This window comes from Oncorhynchus mykiss, chromosome 30 (genome assembly GCF_013265735.2).
Source record: "Oncorhynchus mykiss isolate Arlee chromosome 30, USDA_OmykA_1.1, whole genome shotgun sequence".
NCBI classification, from domain to species: Eukaryota; Metazoa; Chordata; class Actinopteri; order Salmoniformes; family Salmonidae; genus Oncorhynchus; species Oncorhynchus mykiss.
The window spans coordinates 1,120,219-1,143,360 of record NC_050570.1 but is presented as its reverse complement, the minus strand read 5'-3'; the positions used below and the strand labels follow the sequence as shown (position 1 = coordinate 1,143,360).

Here is a 23,142-nt window from a genome sequence, read left to right as displayed (position 1 = left end):
TGAGCTGTGTTGCTTTTACGCCAAACATAACGTTTTGCATTGTTGCCAAAAAGTTCAATTTTGGTTTCATCTGACCAGAGCACCTTCTTCCACATGTTTGGTGTGTCTCCCAGGTGGCTTGTGGCAAACTTTAAACAACACTTTTTATGGATATCTTTAAGAAATGGCTTTCTTCTTGCCACTCTTCCATAAAGGCCAGATTTGTGCAATATACGACTGATTGTTGTCCTATGGACAGAGTCTCCCACCTCAGCTGTAGATCTCTGCAGTTCATCCAGAGTGATCATGGGCCTCTTGGCTGCATCTCTGATCAGTCTTCCCCTTGTATGAGCTGAAAGTTTAGAGGGACGGCCAGGTCTTGGTAGATTTGCAGTGGTCTGATACTCCTTCAATTTCAATATTATCGCTTGCACAGTGCTCCTTGGGATGTTTAAAGCTTGGGAAATCTTTTTGTATCCAAATCCGGCTTTAAACTTCTTCACAACAGTATCTCGGACCTGCCTGGTGTGTTCCTTGTTCTTCATGATGCTCTCTGCGCTTTTAACGGACCCCTGAGACTATCACAGTGCAGGTGCATTTATACGGAGACTTGATTACACACAGGTGGATTGTATTTATCATCATTAGTCATTTAGGTCAACATTGGATCCTTCAGAGATCCTCACTGAACTTCTGGAGAGAGTTTGCTGCACTGAAAGTAAAGGGGCTGAATAATTTTGCACGTCCAATTTTTCAGTTTTTTGATTTGTTAAAAAAGTTTGAAATATCCAATAAATGTCGTTCCACTTCATGATTGTGTCCCACTTGTTGTTGATTCTTCACAAAAAAAATACAGTTTTATATCTTAATGTTTGAAGCCTGAAATGTGGCAAAAGGTCGCAAAGTTCAAGGGGGCCGAATACTTTCGCAAGGCACTGTACATGTTTATAATCCACATAGTGTGAAAATTGTTTTCCATAAAGTTAATAACCCCCTAAACCGAAATATGAAATTACCTCTTCCCCTAAACCGAAATATGAAATTACCTCTTCCCCTAAACCGAAATATGAAATTACCTCTTCCCCTATCGTTAAATCGTTAGATACATTTTTAAAACCAGTGATTTAATTCAAAATATTTAGTACATACATTTTAATACATGTTATAATTCAAAATGTTGACTATTTCTTACAGATAAAGGGTCCGGTTAGCCCTGACCATTATCCGTTTCCAATTCACCATCGCAAAGACGCTTGCCCGCTCCATCATAACTCCGTAAGTTTTCCCTCCATGTGTAGATCAACCGTCCTGCATGTAAATCCTGGGTATGCCCACAGCATTAATTAATAAGATGTGTAGAAAACTGTTTAGCCATAGTTAAAGGCCTTTCATAAAGAGGCTGTCATGATTGCCTGTGCCACATGTTTAACACGTATTGCTTGTTACAGAATACTACTGTTGTACATTTAATATCCACTAGCAGATTTCGTCGCATTTGCACAAATTCTGTCCTGTTACTGTGGTCTTTTTAAATGTCAATAAATATGTGTGTAAAGTGTACATGTTTGTTTCACTGTAGATTTGTTTAAGCCCTCCTAGAAACACCTAATTTATCCCACAGCATTAATTCATAAGCTGTATAGAAGCTGTTTAGCCATAAGTAAAGGCCTTTCATAAAGAGGCTGTCATGATAAACCTGAATCTGAAATGACCTTTAGGATCTCTTCTTTGGGGTTCTAATCTCCCCAGGTGTACATGCACTGAAAATCCTTAGGCTGGAGCCATCTGGAAGCTCTGTGCATGAACATATAAAGAGAACTAAATAGGGAACTAGGCTGAGAAACATTATTTAGATTGCTGTTTAACTGTTGTTGAAAGCTTGAAAGGGACACAATGCCAAGGGACCTTGTTTCTAACACACACACACACACACACACACACACACACACACACACACACACACACACACACACATTCCTGCTTTATAGATAGCAACCATAAGGACAATAAAACGTGGGGTGGGGGGCCATACTCTTTCAAAAGTTCAAACACAGAACCCTCCCACTAGACATCAATCAGCATGACTACTTCAAAGGATGCAATATAGATATAAAATAACACACCGTCTAACACGTGACCACAGGAACAGGATGGCCTGGCCGGAGGCCCATATTTGGACATGTACACGTCATCATGGACACAGGGTCATAAATCAAAATCTTTACCCGTGCCGTCTACTTTATTCTCTCTCTAACTGCCTGTAGCTCAGGACCCAAATCTAACTGCCTGAAGCTCAGGACCTGAAATAACAACCCAAATCTAACTGCCTGAAGCTCAGGACCTGAAATAACAACCCAAATCTAACTGCCTGAAGCTCAGGACCTGAAATAACAACCCAAATCTAACTGCCTGTAGCTCAGGACCCAAATCTAACTGCCTGAAGCTCAGGACCTGAAATAACAACCCACATCTAACTGCCTGAAGCTCAGGACCTGAAATAACAACCCAAATCTAACTGCCTGTAGCTCAGGACCCAAATCTAACTGCTTGTAGCTCAGGACCTGAAATAACAACCCAAATCTAACTGCCTGTAGCTCAGGACCTGAAATAACAACCCAAATCTAACTGCCTGTAGCTCAGGACCTGAAGTATGGATATGGATATTCTTGATACCATTTGAAAGGAAACGTGAAATTAATGTAAGAGAATAACACATTAGATCTGGTAAAAGATAATACAAAGAAAAAAATCATGCTTCCCCCCCCCCCCCAGTCTTTGAAACGCTAGAGGCCAATATTTGATTAAGGAATTAGGCGCAATTTAGATTTTGGCCACTAGATGGCAGCAGTGTATGTGCAACGTTTTAGACTGATCCAATGACCCATTGCATTTATGTTCAAAATGTTGTTTCAAGTCACCCCAAATATGCCTAACTGGTTTATTAATACATTTTAAAGTTCATAATTGTGCCACTCTCCTCAAACAATAGCATGGTATTCATTCACTGTAAAAGCTACTGTAAATTGGACAGTGCAGTTAGATTAACAGGAATTTAAGCTTTCTGCCAAAATCAGATATGTCTATGTCCTGGGAAATGTTCTTGTTACTTACAACCTCATGCTAATCACGTTAGCTCAATCGTCGCAGGGGGGGGGGGGGGGGGGGGGGGGGGGGGGGGTGTGTCATCGATCCTGTAGAGGTTAATACAAATGTCACTGAAATATGAACAAATTTGAATCATTGTAAATGTTTAGACTTTGGGAGTACTTGTTTAGTGTTGCTGAAAAGACGCTGATCATGTGACAGGTTTACAAATCAAATGCCCACTTGTGCTTCCACTGGACCGCGATAAACAACTTCACCTTTATTGTCATTTAGATTAGTTTGTTGTTAGATTACATACTGTAGCTACCTCAACCAATGTCTGTCATTTCACAACAATTGCTAGCTAGCAGGCTCAGTTAAATACACATCCACCTAGATACAGCCACGTCTCATAGTCACATCATGAGATTTGTAAATGAAAGAGGAATAGAATCATATGAATTGAAAGGAGTTTCCAATCTCCCCATTTAGAGTTTCTGGTGCAGCACAGGCCTTATCCAGATGGTGGAACAAAGGCATTTCCTAACAGACCTGCTAACTTTCTTTGTTGTTACTTTTACGGTTGGAACCAACATGCAGTGCCTCCAGCAGGAAGAGAGGTAAGAACCATTCATCTCCCAGCTCAGGGACAAGCTACACTATTCACAGCCCTTTGTAATGTTCAATGTAAGAGAGACCAGAACCATTCGTCTCCCAGCTCAGGGACAATCTACACTATTCACAGCCCTGTGTAATGTTCTATATAAGAGAGGTAAGGGACCAGCTACACTATTCACAGCCCTGTGTAATGTTCTATATAAGAGAGGTAAGGGACCAGCTACACTATTCACAGCCCTGTGTAGTGTTCTATATAAGAGAGGTAAGGGACCAGCTACACTATTCACAGCCCTGTGTAATGTTCTATATAAGAGAGGTAAGGGACCAGCTACACTATTCACAGCCCTGTGTAATGTTCTATATAAGAGAGGTAAGGGACCAGCTACACTATTCACAGCTCTGTGTAATGTTCTATATAAGAGAGGTAAGGGACCAGCTACACTATTCACAGCCCTGTGTAATGTTCTATATAAGAGAGGTAAGGGACCAGCTACACTATTCACAGCCCTGTGTAATGTTCTATATAAGAGAGGTAAGGGGCCAGCTACACTATTCACAGCCCTGTGTAATGTTCTATATAAGAGAGGTAAGGGACCAGCTACACTATTCACAGCCCTGTGTAATGTTCTATATAAGAGAGGTAAGGGACCAGCTACACTATTCACAGCCCTGTGTAATGTTCTATATAAGAGAGGTAAGGGACCAGCTACACTATTCACAGCCCTGTGTAATGTTCTATATAAGAGAGGTAAGGGACCAGCTACACTATTCACAGCCCTGTGTAGTGTTCTATATAAGAGAGGTAAGGGACCAGCTACACTATTCACAGCCCTGTGTAATGTTCTATATAAGAGAGGTAAGGGACCAGCTACACTATCCACAGCCCTGTGTAGTGTTCTATATAAGAGAGGTAAGGGACCAGCTACACTATTCACAGCCCTGTGTAATGTTCTATATAAGAGAGGTAAGGGACCAGCTACACTATTCACAGCCCTGTGTAATGTTCTATATAAGAGAGGTAAGGGACCAGCTACACTATTCACAGCCCTGTGTAATGTTCTATATAAGAGAGGTAAGGGACCAGCTACACTATTCACAGCCCTGTGTAATGTTCTATATAAGAGAGGTAAGGGACCAGCTACACTATTCACAGCCCTGTGTAATGTTCTATATAAGAGAGGTAAGGGACCAGCTACACTATCCACAGCCCTGTGTAATGTTCTATATAAGAGAGGTAAGGGACCAGCTACACTATTCACAGCCCTGTGTAGTGTTCTATATAAGAGAGGTAAGGGACCAGCTACACTATTCACAGCCCTGTGTAATGTTCTATATAAGAGAGGTAAGGGACCAGCTACACTATTCACAGCCCTGTGTAATGTTCTATATAAGAGAGGTAAGGGACCAGCTACACTATTCACAGCCCTGTGTAATGTTCTATATAAGAGAGGTAAGGGACCAGCTACACTATTCACAGCCCTGTGTAATGTTCTATATAAGAGAGGTAAGGGACCAGCTACACTATTCACAGCCCTTTGTAATGTTCAATGTAAGAGAGACCAGAACCATTTGTCTCCCAGCTCGGGGACAAGCTACACTATTCACAGCCCTGTGTAATATTCAATGTAAGAGAGACCAGAACCATTCGTCTCCCAGCTCGGGGACAAGCTACACTATTCACAGCCCTGTGTAATGTTCAATGTAAGAGAGACCAGAACCATTCGTCTCCCAGCTCGGGGACAAGCTACACTATTCACAGCCAGTCTTTATAGATCTTATGAATGACCGAAGGTGTCTCACCCCAAACTAAGTATTACAGGACACGACATAAAGTGTCAATTAAAAGGTTATTAACGTTCTGATGATTTATAAAGGTTCTCTGAGGATCCACAGGTTACTGTAGGGTGTGACGGGTATTTAAATGGCTTGAAGGACCTATGTGTGTGTGTGTGTGTGTGTGTGTGTGTCTCACAACCAAGATGATTTGGAGTAGTTCAACCTGAGGGCTTTCATCAAGGTTAGGGGCTTTCATCAAGGTTAGGGGCTTCATCAAGGTTAGGGGCTTCATCAAGGTTAGGGGCTTCAAGGTTCGGGGCTTCATCAAGGTTCGGGGCTTCATCAAGGTTCGGGGCTTCATCAAGGTTCGGGGCTTCATCAAGGTTAGGGGCTTCATCAAGGTTAGGGGCTTCATCAAGGTTAGGGGCTTCATCAAGGTTAGGGGCTTTCATCAAGGTTAGTGTTTCTGTAGGTGGGGGGCTTTCATCAAGGTTAGTGTTTCTATAGGTGGGGGCTTTCATCAAGGTTGGTGTTTCTGTAGGTTGGGGGCTTTCATCAAGGTTAGTGTTTCTGTAGGTTGGGGGCTTTCATCAAGGTTAGTGTTTCTGTAGGTTAGGGGCTTCATCAAGGTTAGGGGCTATCATGAAGGTTAGTGTTTCTGTAGGTTGGGGGCTTTCATGAAGGTTAGTGTTTCTGTAGGTTGGGGGCTTTCATCAAGGTGTTTCTGTAGGTTGGGGGCTTTCATCAAGGTTAGTGTTTCTTTAGGTTGGGGGCTTTCATCAAGGTGTTTCTGTAGGTTGGGGGCTTTCATCAAGGTTAGTGTTTCTTTAGGTTGGGGGCTTTCATCAAGGTTAGTGTTTCTGTAGGTTGGGGGCTTTCATCAAGGTGTTTCTGTAGGTTGGGGGCTTTCATCAAGGTTAGTGTTTCTTTAGGTTGGGGGCTTTCATCAAGGTGTTTCTGTAGGTTGGGGGCTTTCATCAAGGTTAGTGTTTCTGTAGGTTCAGGGCTTTCATCAAGGTTAGTGTTTCTTTAAGTTGGGGGCTTTCATCAAGGTGTTTGTTGGTGTCGTCTCCAGGTTATTGAACACACAGCACATATATCAGCCTGGGATATCAACCAATCAGAGTTCATCTTAGTGGGAGTGACCTTACTGAGTAAAGATCAACCAATCAGAGTTCATCTTAGTGGGAGTGACCTTACTGAGTAAAGATCAACCAATCAGAGTTCATCTTAGTGGGAGTGACCTTACTGAGTAAAGATCAACCAATCAGAGTTCATCTTAGTGGGAGTGACCTTACTGAGTAAAGATCAACCAATCAGAGTTCATCTTAGTGGGAGTGACCTTACTGAGTAAAGATCAACCATTCAGAGTTCATCTTAGTGGGAGTGACCTTACTGAGTAAAGATCAACCAATCAGAGTTCATCTTAGTGGGAGTGACCGTATTTGTCAGCATCACTACTGACAGTCAAAAAAGTTATTATAGCTAAAAAGTTCCCATTTCCACAATGGATGTCTTTAAAATGAGAATTTAAACCTAACCTTGATGCGTTGGTGTACGAGACGTTCCACACTCATAACGTCACTTTAGAGGACAACATGTCACCCTTTATAAAGCATATATCATATTCCACAGTGAGCGATGACACATTTGACAATGCTGATTTTCAGTTATGGCACATTTATGAAACATTTATAAGGCATGACATACAGTTATAGATGCTATATAACCCATGTATGCAGTGCTTATGAAGGCATAATGAAGCCTTTATAAGCTGAACGTAATTTACAGGGAAGAATTACGTTCAGACCAGCCCCCAAACCATTTTACTTCAGGTACAGTAGAAGGGACACAATCTGGAAGGGACTGAAGCTGATAGAGATTCCGGAGGCTGTGATTGGTGCAGGGCGAGAGGAATCCACTCGCTCCAGTAGATCACAGCTGAGGAGAGGACGAATGAGAAGAGGGTTCAGTGGTTGAAAACAGCAGCAGGGTGTAGAGACTTAGTTAGACACAAACATGAAGACGCCTCACTGACGGAGAGGGGAGGTTTAGTACAACTGTCTAAAGCCCCTTTCACAACCCTAACTGAAGGTACTGTAGAACTCACTGCCAAGCCTCTGTGATGGGGAAGCCTGTCGTGAGGTACACACTGACACTACTGCCATGTGACTCATAGAGCCGTACTACCAGACCATCCTTCCTGTCCTCCGCCTGTCGGGAGAGAAAAAAAAGGACCAGTGGAGTTGATTTCGCATTCAAATACATTGGAAATGTCAAGATGGAAACCGTCAGGAAATACAACAATCAGCAATGAGACAAGCAATTCAATCCAAAAGTTGCTGAACATCAAGTACTACAGTAAAGCAGGCCCCATCTGTCATCATCAGCCAATCAGTCAGCTAGTCAGCATCGACACTAGTTGGTACCCTCCCAGGAAATGGCCCCTTGTCTAACCTCACCCCAACCTACTATGACACAGCACATCATTTATTTACAGGCAGTGTTGGAAAAGAAGAATGGGTTATTTCCTGGCAGGATACCCACCTGCTTGACGGTCTCCAGGATGACGGCTGCAGCGCTGACAGAGAAGGCGCTCCAGGCTACAGTATGTGAGCCGGGGGCGTGGTCGATCAGCCTCAGAGGGCTGTTGAGGTTGTAGGCCCACTGGATGACTGACGCTTCCTGGAAGGTTCCTGTAGGGCAGCAGGTAGCGGTTAGAGAGTTAGGCCAGTGACCGAAAGGTCGCTGGTTTGAATACCCAAGACGACAAGGTGAACAATCTGTCTGTGCCCTTGAGCAAGGCACTTAATGCTAATTTGCTCCAGGGTGCTGTACTATATGACTGACCCTGTAAAACAACACCTATCATACTACTATGACTGATCCTGTAAAACAACACCTATCATACTACTATGACTGATCCTGTAAAACAACACCTATCATACTACTATGACTGACCCTGTAAAACAACACCTATCATACTATTATGACTGACCCTGTAAAACAACACCTAGCATACTACTATGACTGACCCTGTAAAACAACACCTATCACACTACTATGACTGACCCTGTAAAACAACACCTATCACACTACTATGACTGACCCTGTAAAACAACACCTATCATACTACTATGACTGACCCTGTAAAACAACACCTATCACACTACTATGGCTGACCCTGTAAAACAACACCTATCACACTACTATGACTGACCCTGTAAAACAACACATTACACTGCACCTATTCAGTGTGTGACATATTGTTTATTATGTGGTTTGCAACACAGCCACATTTTAAATATTGTAAGAATTATTTCTGACTTATTCAAGAGGCTTGCGAAGCAAGAGTCCCCACTTTAAATCTTCGACATACTTCCTATGAGGTGGGACTTGCAAAAATCTTACTATTATTACTCTGCGCGCTTCTCGTCTCACACTGTTTGAGCTAGAAACGTCCATTCAAACTTTAAAATGTGCAGACTGGTCTGGAAAAGTGTGCTTGCATACAACCTTTTGATACTTTTCCATTTCACTTGTCTTTCCATTTGTCTTTCAATTTGTCTTTCCATTTCATTTGTCTTTCCATTTCACGTGTCTTTCCATTTCACTTGTCTTTCCATTTCACTTGTCTTTCCATTTCACTTGTCTTTCCATTTGTCTTTCCATTTCATTTGTCTTTCCATTTGTCTTTCCATTTCATTTGTCTTTCCATTTCACTTGTCTTTCCATTTCACTTGTCTTTCCATTTGTCTTTCCATTTCATTTGTCTTTCCATTTCACTTGTCTTTCCATTTCACTTGTCTTTCCATTTAATTTGTCTTTCCATTTCATTTGTCTTTCCATTTCACTTGTCTTTCCATTTCATTTGTCTTTCCATTTCATTTGTCTTTCCATTTCACTTGTCTTTCCATTTCATTTGTCTTTCCATTTGTCTTTCAATTTGTCTTTCCATTTCATTTGTCTTTCCATTTCACGTGTCTTTCCATTTCACTTGTCTTTCCATTTCACTTGTCTTTCCATTTGTCTTTCAATTTGTCTTTCCATTTCATTTGTCTTTCCATTTCACGTGTCTTTCCATTTCACTTGTCTTTCCATTTCACTTGTCTTTCCATTTGTCTTTCCATTTCATTTGTCTTTCCATTTCACTTGTCTTTCCATTTCATTTGTCTTTCCATTTCATTTGTCTTTCCATTTCACTTGTCTTTCCATTTCATTTGTCTTTCCATTTCACTTGTCTTTCCATTTCATTTGTCTTTCCATTTCATTTGTCTTTCCATTTCATTTGTCTTTCCATTTCATTTGTCTTTCCATTTCATTTGTCTTTCCATTTCATTTGTCTTTCCATTTCACTTGTCTTTCCATTTCATTTGTCTTTCCATTTCATGTGTCTTTCCATTTGTCTTTCCATTTCATTTGTCTTTCCATTTGTCTTTCCATTTAATTTGTCTTTCCATTTAATTTGTCTTTCCATTTCATTTGTCTTTCCATTTCATTTGTCTTTGCATTTGTCTTTCCATTTCATTTGTCTTTCCATTTGTCTTTCCATTTCATTTGTCTTTCCATTTCACTTGTCTTTCCATTTCACTTGTCTTTCCATTTCACTTGTCTTTCCATTTGTTTTTCCATTTCACTTGTCTTTCCATTTCACTTGTCTTTCCATTTCATTTGTCTTTCCATTTCACGTGTCTTTCCATTTCACTTGTCTTTCCATTTCACTTGTCTTTCCATTTGTCTTTCAATTTGTCTTTCCATTTCATTTGTCTTTCCATTTCACGTGTCTTTCCATTTCACTTGTCTTTCCATTTCACTTGTCTTTCCATTTGTCTTTCCATTTCATTTGTCTTTCCATTTCATTTGTCTTTCCATTTCATTTGTCTTTCCATTTCACTTGTCTTTCCATTTCATTTGTCTTTCCATTTCATTTGTCTTTCCATTTCATTTGTCTTTCCATTTGTCTTTCCATTTCATTTGTCTTTCCATTTGTCTTTCCATTTAATTTGTCTTTCCATTTCATTTGTCTTTCCATTTCATTTGTCTTTCCATTTCATTTGTCTTTGCATTTGTCTTTCCATTTCATTTGTCTTTCCATTTGTCTTTCCATTTCATTTGTCTTTCCATTTCACTTGTCTTTCCATTTCACTTGTCTTTCCATTTCACTTGTCTTTCCATTTGTTTTTCCATTTCACTTGTCTTTCCATTTCACTTGTCTTTCCATTTCATTTGTCTTTCCATTTGTCTTTCCATTTCATTTGTCTTTCCATTTCATTTGTCTTTCCATTTCATTTGTCTTTCCATTTCACTTGTCTTTCCATTTCATTTGTCTTTCCATTTGTCTTTCCATTTCATTTGTCTTTCCATTTCATTTGTCTTTCCATTTGTCTTTCCATTTCATTTGTCTTTCCATTTGTCTTTCCATTTAATTTGTCTTTCCATTTAATTTGTCTTTCCATTTCATTTGTCTTTCCATTTCACTTGTCTTTCCATTTCATTTGTCTTTCCATTTGTCTTTCCATTTCATTTGTCTTTCCATTTCACTTGTCTTTCCATTTCACTTGTCTTTCCATTTCACTTGTCTTTCCATTTGTTTTTCCATTTCACTTGTCTTTCCATTTCACTTGTCTTTCCATTTCATTTGTCTTTCCATTTGTCTTTCCATTTCATTTGTCTTTCCATTTCACTTGTCTTTCCATTTGTCTTTCCATTTCATTTGTCTTTCCATTTCATTTGTCTTTCCATTTCACTTGTCTTTCCATTTCATTTGTCTTTCCATTTCATTTGTCTTTCCATTTCACTTGTCTTTCCATTTCATTTGTCTTTCCATTTTACTTGTCTTTCCATTTGTCTTTCCATTTCATTTGTCTTTCCATTTCACTTGTCTTTCCATTTCACTTGTCTTTCCATTTGTCTTTCCATTTCATTTGTCTTTCCATTTCACTTGTCTTTCCATTTCATTTGTCTTTCCATTTCACTTGTCTTTCCATTTCATTTGTCTTTCCATTTCATTTGTCTTTCCATTTCACTGGTCTTTCCATTTCATTTGTCTTTCCATTTCATTTGTCTTTGCATTTGTCTTTCCATTTCATTTGTCTTTCCATTTCATTTGTCTTTCCATTTCATTTGTCTTTCCATTTCATTTGTCTTTGCATTTGTCTTTCCATTTCATTTGTCTTTCCATTTCACTTGTCTTTCCATTTCACTTGTCTTTCCATTTCACTTGTCTTTCCATTTCACTTGCCTTTCCATTTCATTTGTCTTTCCATTTCACTTGTCTTTCCATTTCACTTGTCTTTCCATTTCATTTGTCTTTCCATTTCACTTGTCTTTCCATTTCACTTGTCTTTCCATTGCACTTGTCTTTCCATTGCACTTGTCTTTCCATTTCACTTGTCTTTCCATTTCACTTGTCTTTCCATTTCACTTGTCTTTCCATTTCACTTGTCTTTCCATTTCATTTGTCTTTCCATTTCACTTGTCTTTCCATTTCACTTGTCTTTCCATTTCATTTGTCTTTCCATTTCAACAAAACTAAGGAGATGATTGTGGACTTCAGGAAACAGCAGAGGGAACACCCCCCTGTCCACATCGATGGAACAGTAGTCGAGAGGGTAGCAAGTTTTAAGTTCCTCGGCATACACATCACAGACAAACTGAATTTGTCCACTCACACAGACAGCATTGTGAAGAAGGCGCAGCAGCGCCTCTTCAACCACAGGAGGCTGAAGAAATTTGGCTTGTCACCAAAAGCACTCACAAACTTCTACAGATGCACAATCGAGAGCATCCTGTCGGGCTGTATCACCGCCTGGTACGGCAACTGCTCCGCCCTCAACCGGAAGGCTCTCCAGAGGGTAGTGAGGTCTGCACAACGCATCACCGGGGGCAAACTACCTGCCCTCCAGGACACCTACACCACCCGATGTCACAGGAAGGCCATAAAGATCATCAAGGACATCAACCACCCGAGCCACTGCCTGTTCACCCCGCTATCATCCAGAAGGCGAGATCAGTACAGGTGCATCAAAGCTGGGACCGAGAGACTGAAAAACAGCTTCTATCTCAAGGCCATCAGATTGTTAAACAGCCACCACTAACATTGAGTGGCTGCTGCCAACACACTGACACGGACTCAACTCCAGCCACTTTAATAATGGGAATTGATGGGAAATGATGTATCACTAGCCACTTTAAACAATGCTACCTTATATAATGTTACTTACCCTACATTATTCATCTCATATGCATACGTATATACTGTACTCTATATCATCGACTGTATTCTTATGTAATACATGTATCACATGCCACTTTGTTTACATACTCATCTCATATGTATATACTGTACTCGATACCATCTACTGTATCTTGCCTATGCTGCTCTGTACCATCACTCATTCATATATCCTTATGTACATATTCTTTATCCCCTTACACTGTGTACAAGACAGTAGTTTTGGAATTGTTAGTTAGATTACTTGTTATTACTGCATTGTCGGAACTAGAAGCACAAGCATTTCGCTACACTCGCATTAACATCTGCTAACCATGTGTATGTGACAAATAAAAATTGATTTGATTTGATTTCCTTTGTCTTTCCGTCCATCTTGCACTTTAACGGGACTTTCTAAAGCTCCCCCATTGTGACATCATAACTTCCAACATTCACTGTATAAACAATGTAACTTTTGACATAAATCAGCTATATGGACCACTTTCCCAACAAGTTAGAGGAAACCTTTGAGGTGTGACATATTGGTCTACATCCGAGATATTCAAATCTGGAATCGGAACAGAAATATCTTGTACAGAACGAACGATACAGCTGGTTTATTAACCTCATCAACTTTGCCTCAATTTATGCAAACTGACATTTTGACCACTTTTCCAACTAAGTCAAAAATTTAATTTTACTTCTCTACTAATCAAATCTGAAATAAGAACAGAAATAGAATATCCCTGCAAGTGTTCATAGAGACCGTATTTTATCCATTTAGCAGTCTTATGGCTTGGGGATAGATGGCAGGGAGCTCGGCCCCAGTGATGTAATGGGCTGTCTGCACCACCCTCTGTAGTGCCAACTACTGAACCACATAACTACTGACCAAAATCATACTACTGACCACAATCACTGACCACAAGCACATAACTACTGACCAAAATCACACTACTGACCACAACCACACAACTACTGAACCACACTACTACTGACCAAAATCACACTACTGACCACAACCACACAACTACTGAACCACATAACTACTGACCACAATCACTGATCACAAGCACACTACTGACCACAACTACTGACCACAATCACTGACCACAACCGCATAACTACTGACCACAACCACATAACTACTGAACCACATAACTACTGACCACAAGCACACTACTGACCACAACTACTGACCACAATCACTGACCACAACCACATAACTACTGACCACAACCACATAACTACTGACCACAACCACTAACCACAAGCACACTACTGACCACAATCACTGACCACAACCACATAACTACTGACCACAACCACACAACTACTGAACCACATAACTACTGACCACAAGCACACTACTGACCACAACCACACAACTACTGAACCACACTACTACTGACAACAACTACTGACCACAATCACTGACCACAAGCACACTACTGACCACAACTACTGACCACAATCACTGACCACAACCGCATAACTACTGACCACAACCACATAACTACTGAACCACATAACTACTGACCACAAGCACACTACTGACCACAACTACTGACCACAATCACTGACCACAACCACATAACTACTGACCACAACCACATAACTACTGACCACAACCACTAACCACAAGCACACTACTGACCACAATCACTGACCACAACCACATAACTACTGACCACAACCACACAACTACTGAACCACATAACTACTGACCACAAGCACACTACTGACCACAACCACACAACTACTGAACCACACTACTACTGACAACAACTACTGACCAAAATCACTGATCACAAATCAAATCAATTTTATTTATATAGCCCTTCTTACATCAGCTGATGTCTCAAAGTGCTGTACAGAAACCCAGCCTAAAACCCCAAACAGCAAACAATGCAGGTGTAGAAGCACGGTGGCTAGGAAATCTCCCTAGAAAGGCCAAAACCTAGGAAGGAAACTAGAGAGGAACCAACTACTGACCACAAATACTGAACACAACTCCTGACTACAACCACAGACCATAACTACTGACCACAACCACAGACCATAACTACTGACCACAACCACACACCATAACTACTGACCACAACCACTGACCACAACCACAGACCATAACTACTGACCACAACTACTGACCACAACCACAGACCATAACTACTGACCATAACTACTGACCACAACCACAGACCATAACTACTGACCACAACCACATACCATAACTATTGACCACTGAACCACACATCTACTGACCACAACCAAACAAGCAGTGTTGCCAACTCCTCAGTAAGGAAAGTAGCTATTGGCTGTCCTAAAAGACGCTAGCAGTCGCTACATGACGTCATCACCTAATTTGCATAATTGGCCATGATCATGTAATTGTGATGGACGCTGTTGGAGAGAGGAATAACTCCGTGGGAGAGACAAGAAGTGAGTAAAAAACACCCTAAATATGTTTAGAACTACAAATGAACTTTCTTCTGTCGATTCTTGTTTTTTTTTATGTCACAATTCCAACCCTCCTTTATCCGTGCTTGGGACCGGCAAAAGTGACCCAAAAAAGAGACTCTGGCGGAGTTACTTAGTTTTAAAATTATTATTATTATTATTTTTTTTTTTACATTTACATCCCTACCTGAATGTAAGCCAGGACGGGATTCTTCCTGCATGCGTGATTCATTTGCAGTCTGGACGCGGAGGGGTGAACATCTCCTGCTCTGACTGCAGCTGGGAGGGACTGCTGCGCGAGGACTGGGCCGCCTGTGAGTGATTTGGGACGGGGATGGGGCCTACGCCAGCACCCGCTGGCTCGTTGAGAAGAGTAAGAACGATACGTGCTTTCACGTCAGTCTCCAAAAGTCTCCAACACCAGAAAAAGTCGCTAGATTTGTCACTTTTTTGAAAATGTGTTGCTAGAGGGGTCTGAATACTCGCTAAATATAGCGACAAAGTCTCTAAGTTGACAACACTGCAAACTACTACTGACAACAGCTACTGACCACAACTACAGAACAAAACCACACAACTACTGACCACAACCACACAACTACTGACAACAGCTACTGACCACAACCACACAACTACTGACCACAACCACACATCTACTGATCACAACCACACAACTACTGACCACAACCACACAACTACTGACCACAACCACACAACTACTGACCACACGGCCTACACACTAGGCTACCCTGCCGCCCCAGGGTTTAACTAGGCTATTAGAATAATAGTAAGATCATACACATCACATACTGTTAAAAGGCATGCTGCCATCTAAGCAATTAGTTTGAATGCTTCATTGATTTGCTGGTGTTTTTGCTGCAGGGCCTCTGCAGGAGGTACTTCGTTTGAAATACCGGTATGTCAGTTTTGCCTCCATGCATAACATCAGGGAGCCTGTACTGGGTCATTAGCTGTGTTTCAGTCAAGAGATTCATCTATATAGGGTGTTTTTGACCGCTTTCTGTGGTGCTGATCGACTTATACGGGTTAATTTCTGACTGCCGTCCACGGTGCTGAATGTATTGGCTATATTCTCTGGTAGATGAGCTTCTGCTCTGTTGTTACAGTGATATTAACACACAGCCTTACCAACAAAATATATTTTCATTTTAAGGGAAATATGTTTTGCCACCTGGGCCTGTCATGATTAAACTAAGCTACTGACTACAGACCATAACTACTGACCACAACCACACAATTACTGACCACCGCTACTGACCACAACTACACAACTCCTGACTACAGCTACTGACCACAACCACACAACTACTGACTACAGCTACTGACCACAACCACACAACTACTGACTACGGCTACTGACCACAACCACACAACTACTGAACACAACCACACAACTACTGACCACAACCACTGACTACAACCACACAACTGCTGATCACAACTACTGACCACAACTACACAACTACTGACCACAACCACACAACTACTGACCACAACTACTGACCACAACCACAAAACCACTGACCACAACTACACAACCACTGACCACAACTACTGACCACAGCCACTGACCACAGCCACTGACCACAACCACACAACCACTGACCACAACTACTGACCACAACTACTGACCACAACTACACAACCACTGACCACAACTACTGACCACAACTACACAACCACAACTACTGACCACAACTACTGACCACAGCCACTGACCAAACCAACGTTCACATCTTCTGGCTATCCTAACTTCAAATTCTTGAAAACGTTGTCAACTTTAACTATTCAAATTTGCACAGATTTGCATAAAATAACCAACCAACAGTAACAAAATTACTTTCAAAAGATCTGAAGCAAGTCACACTATTTTTTTTCAGAAAATGACCGTCGAGTTTCTTCCTCGTTTGCTGATTTTTGTATTGTGTTTTTATTGTTTCACGAGAGCTTGGCGCTGAGTAAGATGTCCAATGTCTTCATTACACATGGCAAATAAACATTCAACTTAAAAAAAATAATAATCTAATGTTATAAAGATCAAAAGTACCTCACCTGTGTGTGGCATGACAGCGTAGGTGAACTGATGACTGCCCATGTCAGCGTTGGCATCAGGAGACTTAGGAGCTCGCAGTCTTTTAACAAGAAAAATAAAACAACAGTCTTAGGAAGGAGAAAGAATGGTGTTATGTTAACTATGTCAGTAATACGCGGAACCCACTATCCTGTTGTTGAAAGAATGCTGTTATGTTAACTATGTCAGTAATACGTGGAACCCACTATCCTGTTATGTTAACTATGTCAGTAATACGTGGAACCCACTATCCTGTTATGTTAACTATGTCAGTAATACGCGGAACCCACTATCCTGTTGTTGAAAGAATGATGTTATGTTAACGATGTCAGTAATACGCGGAACCCACTATCCTGTTGTTGAAAGAATGCTGTTATGTTAACTATGTCAGTAATACGTGGAACCCACTATCCTGTTATGTTAACGATGTCAGTAATACGCGGAACCCACTATCCTGTTGTTGAAAGAATGCCGTTATGTTAACTATGTCAGTAATACGCGGAACCCACTATCCTGTTGTTGAAAGAATGCTGTTATGTTAACTATGTCAGTAATACGCGGAACCCACTATTCTGACGTTGACAACACCATGCTCTGCTAACTGAGCTACCCACTTCCAATTTGTTAAACCGCAATATTTGTCAGACTCACAGAGAGAGCGTCATGGTGTTCTGGTGTACCGAGTATCCATATTTACTGTCGTTCAGCAGAGACACTCCAAAGCCGTGCTCTGATAGGTCTGCCCATTTGTGGCCCCAAACCTAGGAAGGAGAATTATTCTATTGTTATAGGACCAGCAAAACAACAATGCTAACGGAAGTTAGCAGATGGGTTATTTATGTCAATAGCAGTAGGGAATTGTCTCTTGCCACTGCTTCTGCTTGCTCTTTGGGGGACTAGGATGGTTACTGTAAAGCTCTATGGGGGACTAGGCTGGCTACTGTAAAGCTCTTTGGGGGACTAGGCTGGTTACTGTAATGCTCTTTGGGGACTAGGCTGGAAACTGTAAAGCTCTTTGGGGGACTAGGCTGGTTACTGTAATGCTCTATGGGGGAATAGGCTGGAAACTGTAAAGCTCTTTGGGGGACTAGGCTGGTTACTGTAAAGCTCTTTGGGGACTAGGCTGGTTACTGTAATGCTCTTTGGGGGACTAGGCTGGTTACTGTAAAGCTCTTTGGGGGACTAGGCTGGTTACTGTAATGCTATTTGGGGGACTAGGCTGGCTACTGTAATGCTCTTTGGGGGAATAGGCTGGTTTACTGTAAAGCTCTTTGGGGTCTAGGCTGGTTACTGTAAAGCTCTTTGGGGTCTAGGCTGGTTACTGTAAAGCCCTTGTGATAATTGTTGATGTCAAAAAGGCTGTATAAAACATGTTATTGGTACCTCGAAGCGTGCCCAGTCCCAGCTCGTGTTCCTGTGTGTGGGTCTCTGCAGGTGTCCAAACTGGATCTCATAGGTGGCGTTGGGGCTCCTCACCCTCACTGGGAACTCTACCTTCAGGAACTTATGGGACTCGAACCACTCCACCTGGAATAAACAACATTATGGGACTGAAACCATTCCACCTGGAATAAACAACATTATGGGACTGAAACCATTCCACCTGGAATAAACAACATTATGGGACTGAAACCATTCCACCTGGAATAAACATTATGGGACTGAAACCACTCCACCTGGAATAAACATTATGGGACTGAAACCACTCCACCTGGAATAAACAACATTATGAGACTGAAACCACTCCACCTGGAATAAACAACATTATGGGACTGAAACCATTCCACCTGGAATAAACAACATTATGAGACTGAAACCACTCCACCTGGAATAAACAACATTATGGGACTGAAACCACTCCACCTGGAATAAACAACATTATGAGACTCTAACCACTCCACCTGGAATAAACAACATTATGGGACTGAAACCACTCCACCTGGAATAAACAACATTATGAGACTGAAACCACTCCACCTGGAATAAACAACATTATGAGACTGAAACCATTCCACCTGGAATAAACATTATGGGACTGAAACCACTCCACCTGGAATAAACATTATGGGACTGAAACCACTCCACCTGGAATAAACAGCATTATGGGACTGAAACCACTCCACCTGGAATAAACATTATGGGACTGAAACCATTCCACCTGGAATAAACAACATTATGGGACTGAAACCATTCCACCTGGAATAAACAACATTATGGGGCTGAAACCATTCCACCTGGAATAAACAGCATTATGGGACTGAAACCATTCCACCTGGAATAAACATTATGTGACTGAAACCATTCCACCTGGAATAAACAACATTATGAGACTGAAACCACTCCACCTGGAATAAACAACATTATGAGACTGAAACCATTCCACCTGGAATAAACATTATGGGACTGAAACCACTCCACCTGGAATAAACATTATGGAACTGAAACCACTCCACCTGGAATAAACAACATTATGGGACTGAAACCACTCCACCTGGAATAAACATTATGGGACTGAAACCATTCCACCTGGAATAAACAACATTATGGGACTGAAACCATTCCACCTGGAATAAACAACATTATGGGGCTGAAACCATTCCACCTGGAATAAACAACATTATGGGACTGAAACCATTCCACCTGGAATAAACATTATGTGACTGAAACCATTCCACCTGGAATAAACAACATTATGGGACTGAAACCACTCCACTTGGAATAAACAACATTATGAGACTGAAACCACTCAATCTGGAATAAACAACATTATGAGACTCTAACCACCCCACCTGGAATAAACAACATTATGGGACTGAAACCATTCCACCTGGAATAAACAACATTATGGGACTGAAACCATTCCACCTGGAATAAACAACATTATGGGACTGAAACCATTCCACCTGGAATAAACAACATTATGGGACTGAAACCACTCCACCTGGAATAAACAACATTATGGGACTGAAACCATTCCACCTGGAATAAACAACATTATGGGACTGAAACCATTCCACCTGGAATAAACATTATGGGACTGAAACCATTCCTCCTGGAATAAACAACATTATGGGACTGAAACCATTCCACCTGGAATAAACAACATTATGGGACTGAAACCATTCCACCTGGAATAAACATTATGGGACTGAAACCATTCCACCTGGAATAAACAACATTATGGGACTGAAACCATTCCACCTGGAATAAACAACATTATGAACTGGGAGAAGGTGGATGACATTACAATCAAACAACCTGGAGGAAAACATTACAACAACATTATAATAAACATCTCCATAGTAGTAGATTTAAAGATTGAACATATTTTCTGAGTCAGATATGGAAAAGTTGATTACCGAAAGGCAAGATTCTGGCAGATTCACTTTTTTATACTTTGCAAATGCATATGAAGTGTTAACAGTAATCTCTGTCAAGTACCTGAGTATTTACCTTGATATGAGGACACATGGTATCTATAGTACCTGAGTATTTACCTTGATAAGGACACATGGTGTCTACAGTACCTGAGTATTTACCTTGATAAGGACACATGGTGTTTACAGTACCTGAGTATTTACCTTGATAAGGACACATGGTGTCTACAGTACCTGAGTATTTACCTTGATAAGGACACATGGTGTTTACAGTACCTGAGTATTTACCTTGATATGAGGACACATGGTGTCTACAGTACCTGAGTATTTACCTTGATAAGGACACATGGTGTCTACAGTACCTGAGTATTTACCTTGATAAGGACACATGGTGTCTATAGTACCTGAGTATTTACCTTGATAAGGACACATGGTGTCTACAGTACCTGAGTATTTACCTTGATAAGGACACATGGTGTTTACAGTACCTGAGTATTTACCTTGATAAGGACACATGGTGTCTACAGTACCTGAGTATTTACCTTGATAAGGACACATGGTGTCTACAGTACCTGAGTATTTACCTTGATAAGGACACATGGTGTTTACAGTACCTGAGTATTTACCTTGATATGAGGACACATGGTGTCTACAGTACCTGAGTATTTACCTTGATAAGGACACATGGTATCTATAGTACCTGAGTATTTACCTTGATAAGGACACATGGTGTCTAGAGTACCTGAGTATTTACCTTGATAAGGACACATGGTGTCTACAGTACCTGAGTATTTACCTTGATAAGGACACATGGTGTCTACAGTACCTGAGTGTTGAACTTGACATAAGGACACATGGCATCCAGGATGATCTCCTGGGTGATGGTGCTCTTATCACTGATCCTGAGAGTGAAGGTCACACTGCCTCTCAGTCCTCCTGGAGATGCTATCTGGACAGGAGACACCACCTCTACTACAGGCTTCCTATAGGAAGGTCAGAGGTCAGAGTTATACCCCCTGGAGATGCTATCTGGACAGGAAACACCACCTCTACTACCGACTTCCTATAGGGAAGTTAGAGGTCAGGGGTTAAGGTTAGGATTAGACCCTCTGAAGATGACACCTGGGCCGGACACTCCACTTCCACCGCAGGCTTCCAATAGAGGACACACGGGCACTGTGGCCTGACAGACAAACTAACTACATATACTGGCACTGTGGCCTGACAGACAAACTAACTACATGTACTGGCACTGTGGCCTGACAGACAAACTAACTACATATACTGGCACTGTGGCCTGACAGACAAACTAACTACATGTACTGGCACTGTGGCCTGACAGACAAACTACATATACTGGCACTGTGGCCTGACAGACAAACTAACTACATGTACTGGCACTGTGGCCTGACAGACAAACTAACTACATATACTGGCACTATGGCCTGACAGACAAACTAACTACATGTACTGGCACTGTGGCCTGACAGACAAACTAACTACATATACTGGCACTGTGGCCTGACAGACAAACTAACTACATGTACTGGCACTGTGGCCTGACAGACAAACTAACTACATGTACTGGCACTGTGGCCTGACAGACAAACTAACTACATGTACTGGCACTGCGGCCTGACAGACAAACTAACTACATATACTGGCACTGTGGCCTGACAGACAAACTAACTACATGTACTGGCACTGTGGCCTGACAGAGAAACGAACTACATATACTTGGATGAGTTCAGTAGGCTCCAAACTGCCTGAACTGGGAGGGATTATCTGAACTTGTCCAATCAAATCAAATGTATTTATAAAGCCCTTCTTACATCAGCTGATATCACAAAGTGCTGTACAGAAACCCAGCCTAAAACCCCAAACAAGCAATCAATGCAGGTGTAGAAGCACGGTGGCTAGGAAAAACTCCCTAGAAAGGCCACAACCTAGGAAGAAACCTAGAGAGGAACCAGGCTATGAGGGGTGGCCAGTCCTCTTCTGGCTGTGCCGGGTGGAGAGGAACCAGGCTAAGAGGGGTGAGTCCTAATGAACACAACCCCGTTGTATCGGCCAGCCCGATGAGAACAGGAAACAGGATGTTTCTCTCACCGTGTCTGTAGGTGGTAGTCCATCACGTCCCAGGCGTCCCAGTACAGAGGAACATCATCAAACAGCACAAACTGGTTCCCACTGCAACCGTGAGATATCGCCTCTCTGGAACACAGAGAGAGGTTTCATTCTCGCTGTGTGTGTGTGAGTGAGTGTGTGTGTGACCAACATTGTATCTCTGTCACGCCACCAATGTTATAACCATAGCCATTAAAACAAGTAGATGGTGAAAACATGAAGATTTGGTATGGGGTCCCCAAGTCCTCAAAAAGTTCTACAGCTGCACCATCGAGAGCATCCTGACCGGTTGCATCACCGCCTGGTATGGCAACTGCTCGGCATCCGACTGTAAGGCGCCACAGAGGGAAGTGCGTTCGGCCCAGTACATCACTGAAGCTAAGCTTCCTGCCATCCAGGACCTATATACCAGGCGG

At 41.7% G+C, this 23,142-nt stretch overlaps 1 protein-coding gene across 6 annotated transcripts in view; it reads right to left on the bottom strand.

The window, feature by feature from the left end:
- Window positions 1–7,116: 7,116 nt before the first annotated feature.
- man2c1 (mannosidase, alpha, class 2C, member 1) overlaps window positions 7,117–23,142 on the bottom strand; it is a 60,291-nt gene continuing 44,265 nt past the window's right edge. The window contains exons 19-26 of one of the 6 annotated variants that reach the window (XM_036968917.1): window positions 22,709–22,813; window positions 21,426–21,582; window positions 18,606–18,749; window positions 17,874–17,983; window positions 17,204–17,283; window positions 8,005–8,153; window positions 7,568–7,671; window positions 7,117–7,398 (exon numbers count right to left, since the gene is read on the bottom strand). In XM_036968917.1, coding sequence (XP_036824812.1) covers window positions 7,284–7,398; window positions 7,568–7,671; window positions 8,005–8,153; window positions 17,204–17,283; window positions 17,874–17,983; window positions 18,606–18,749; window positions 21,426–21,582; window positions 22,709–22,813 — 964 coding nt within the window. In that variant the 3' untranslated portion in view covers window positions 7,117–7,283. Of the gene's footprint in view, window positions 7,399–7,567; window positions 7,672–8,004; window positions 8,154–17,203; window positions 17,284–17,873; window positions 17,984–18,605; window positions 18,750–19,524; window positions 19,863–19,887; window positions 20,164–21,425; window positions 21,583–22,708; window positions 22,814–23,142 lie in introns of those variants that run through there. The other 5 variants (XR_005040904.1, XR_005040903.1, XR_005040905.1 and 2 more) reach the window with 5 other exon arrangements.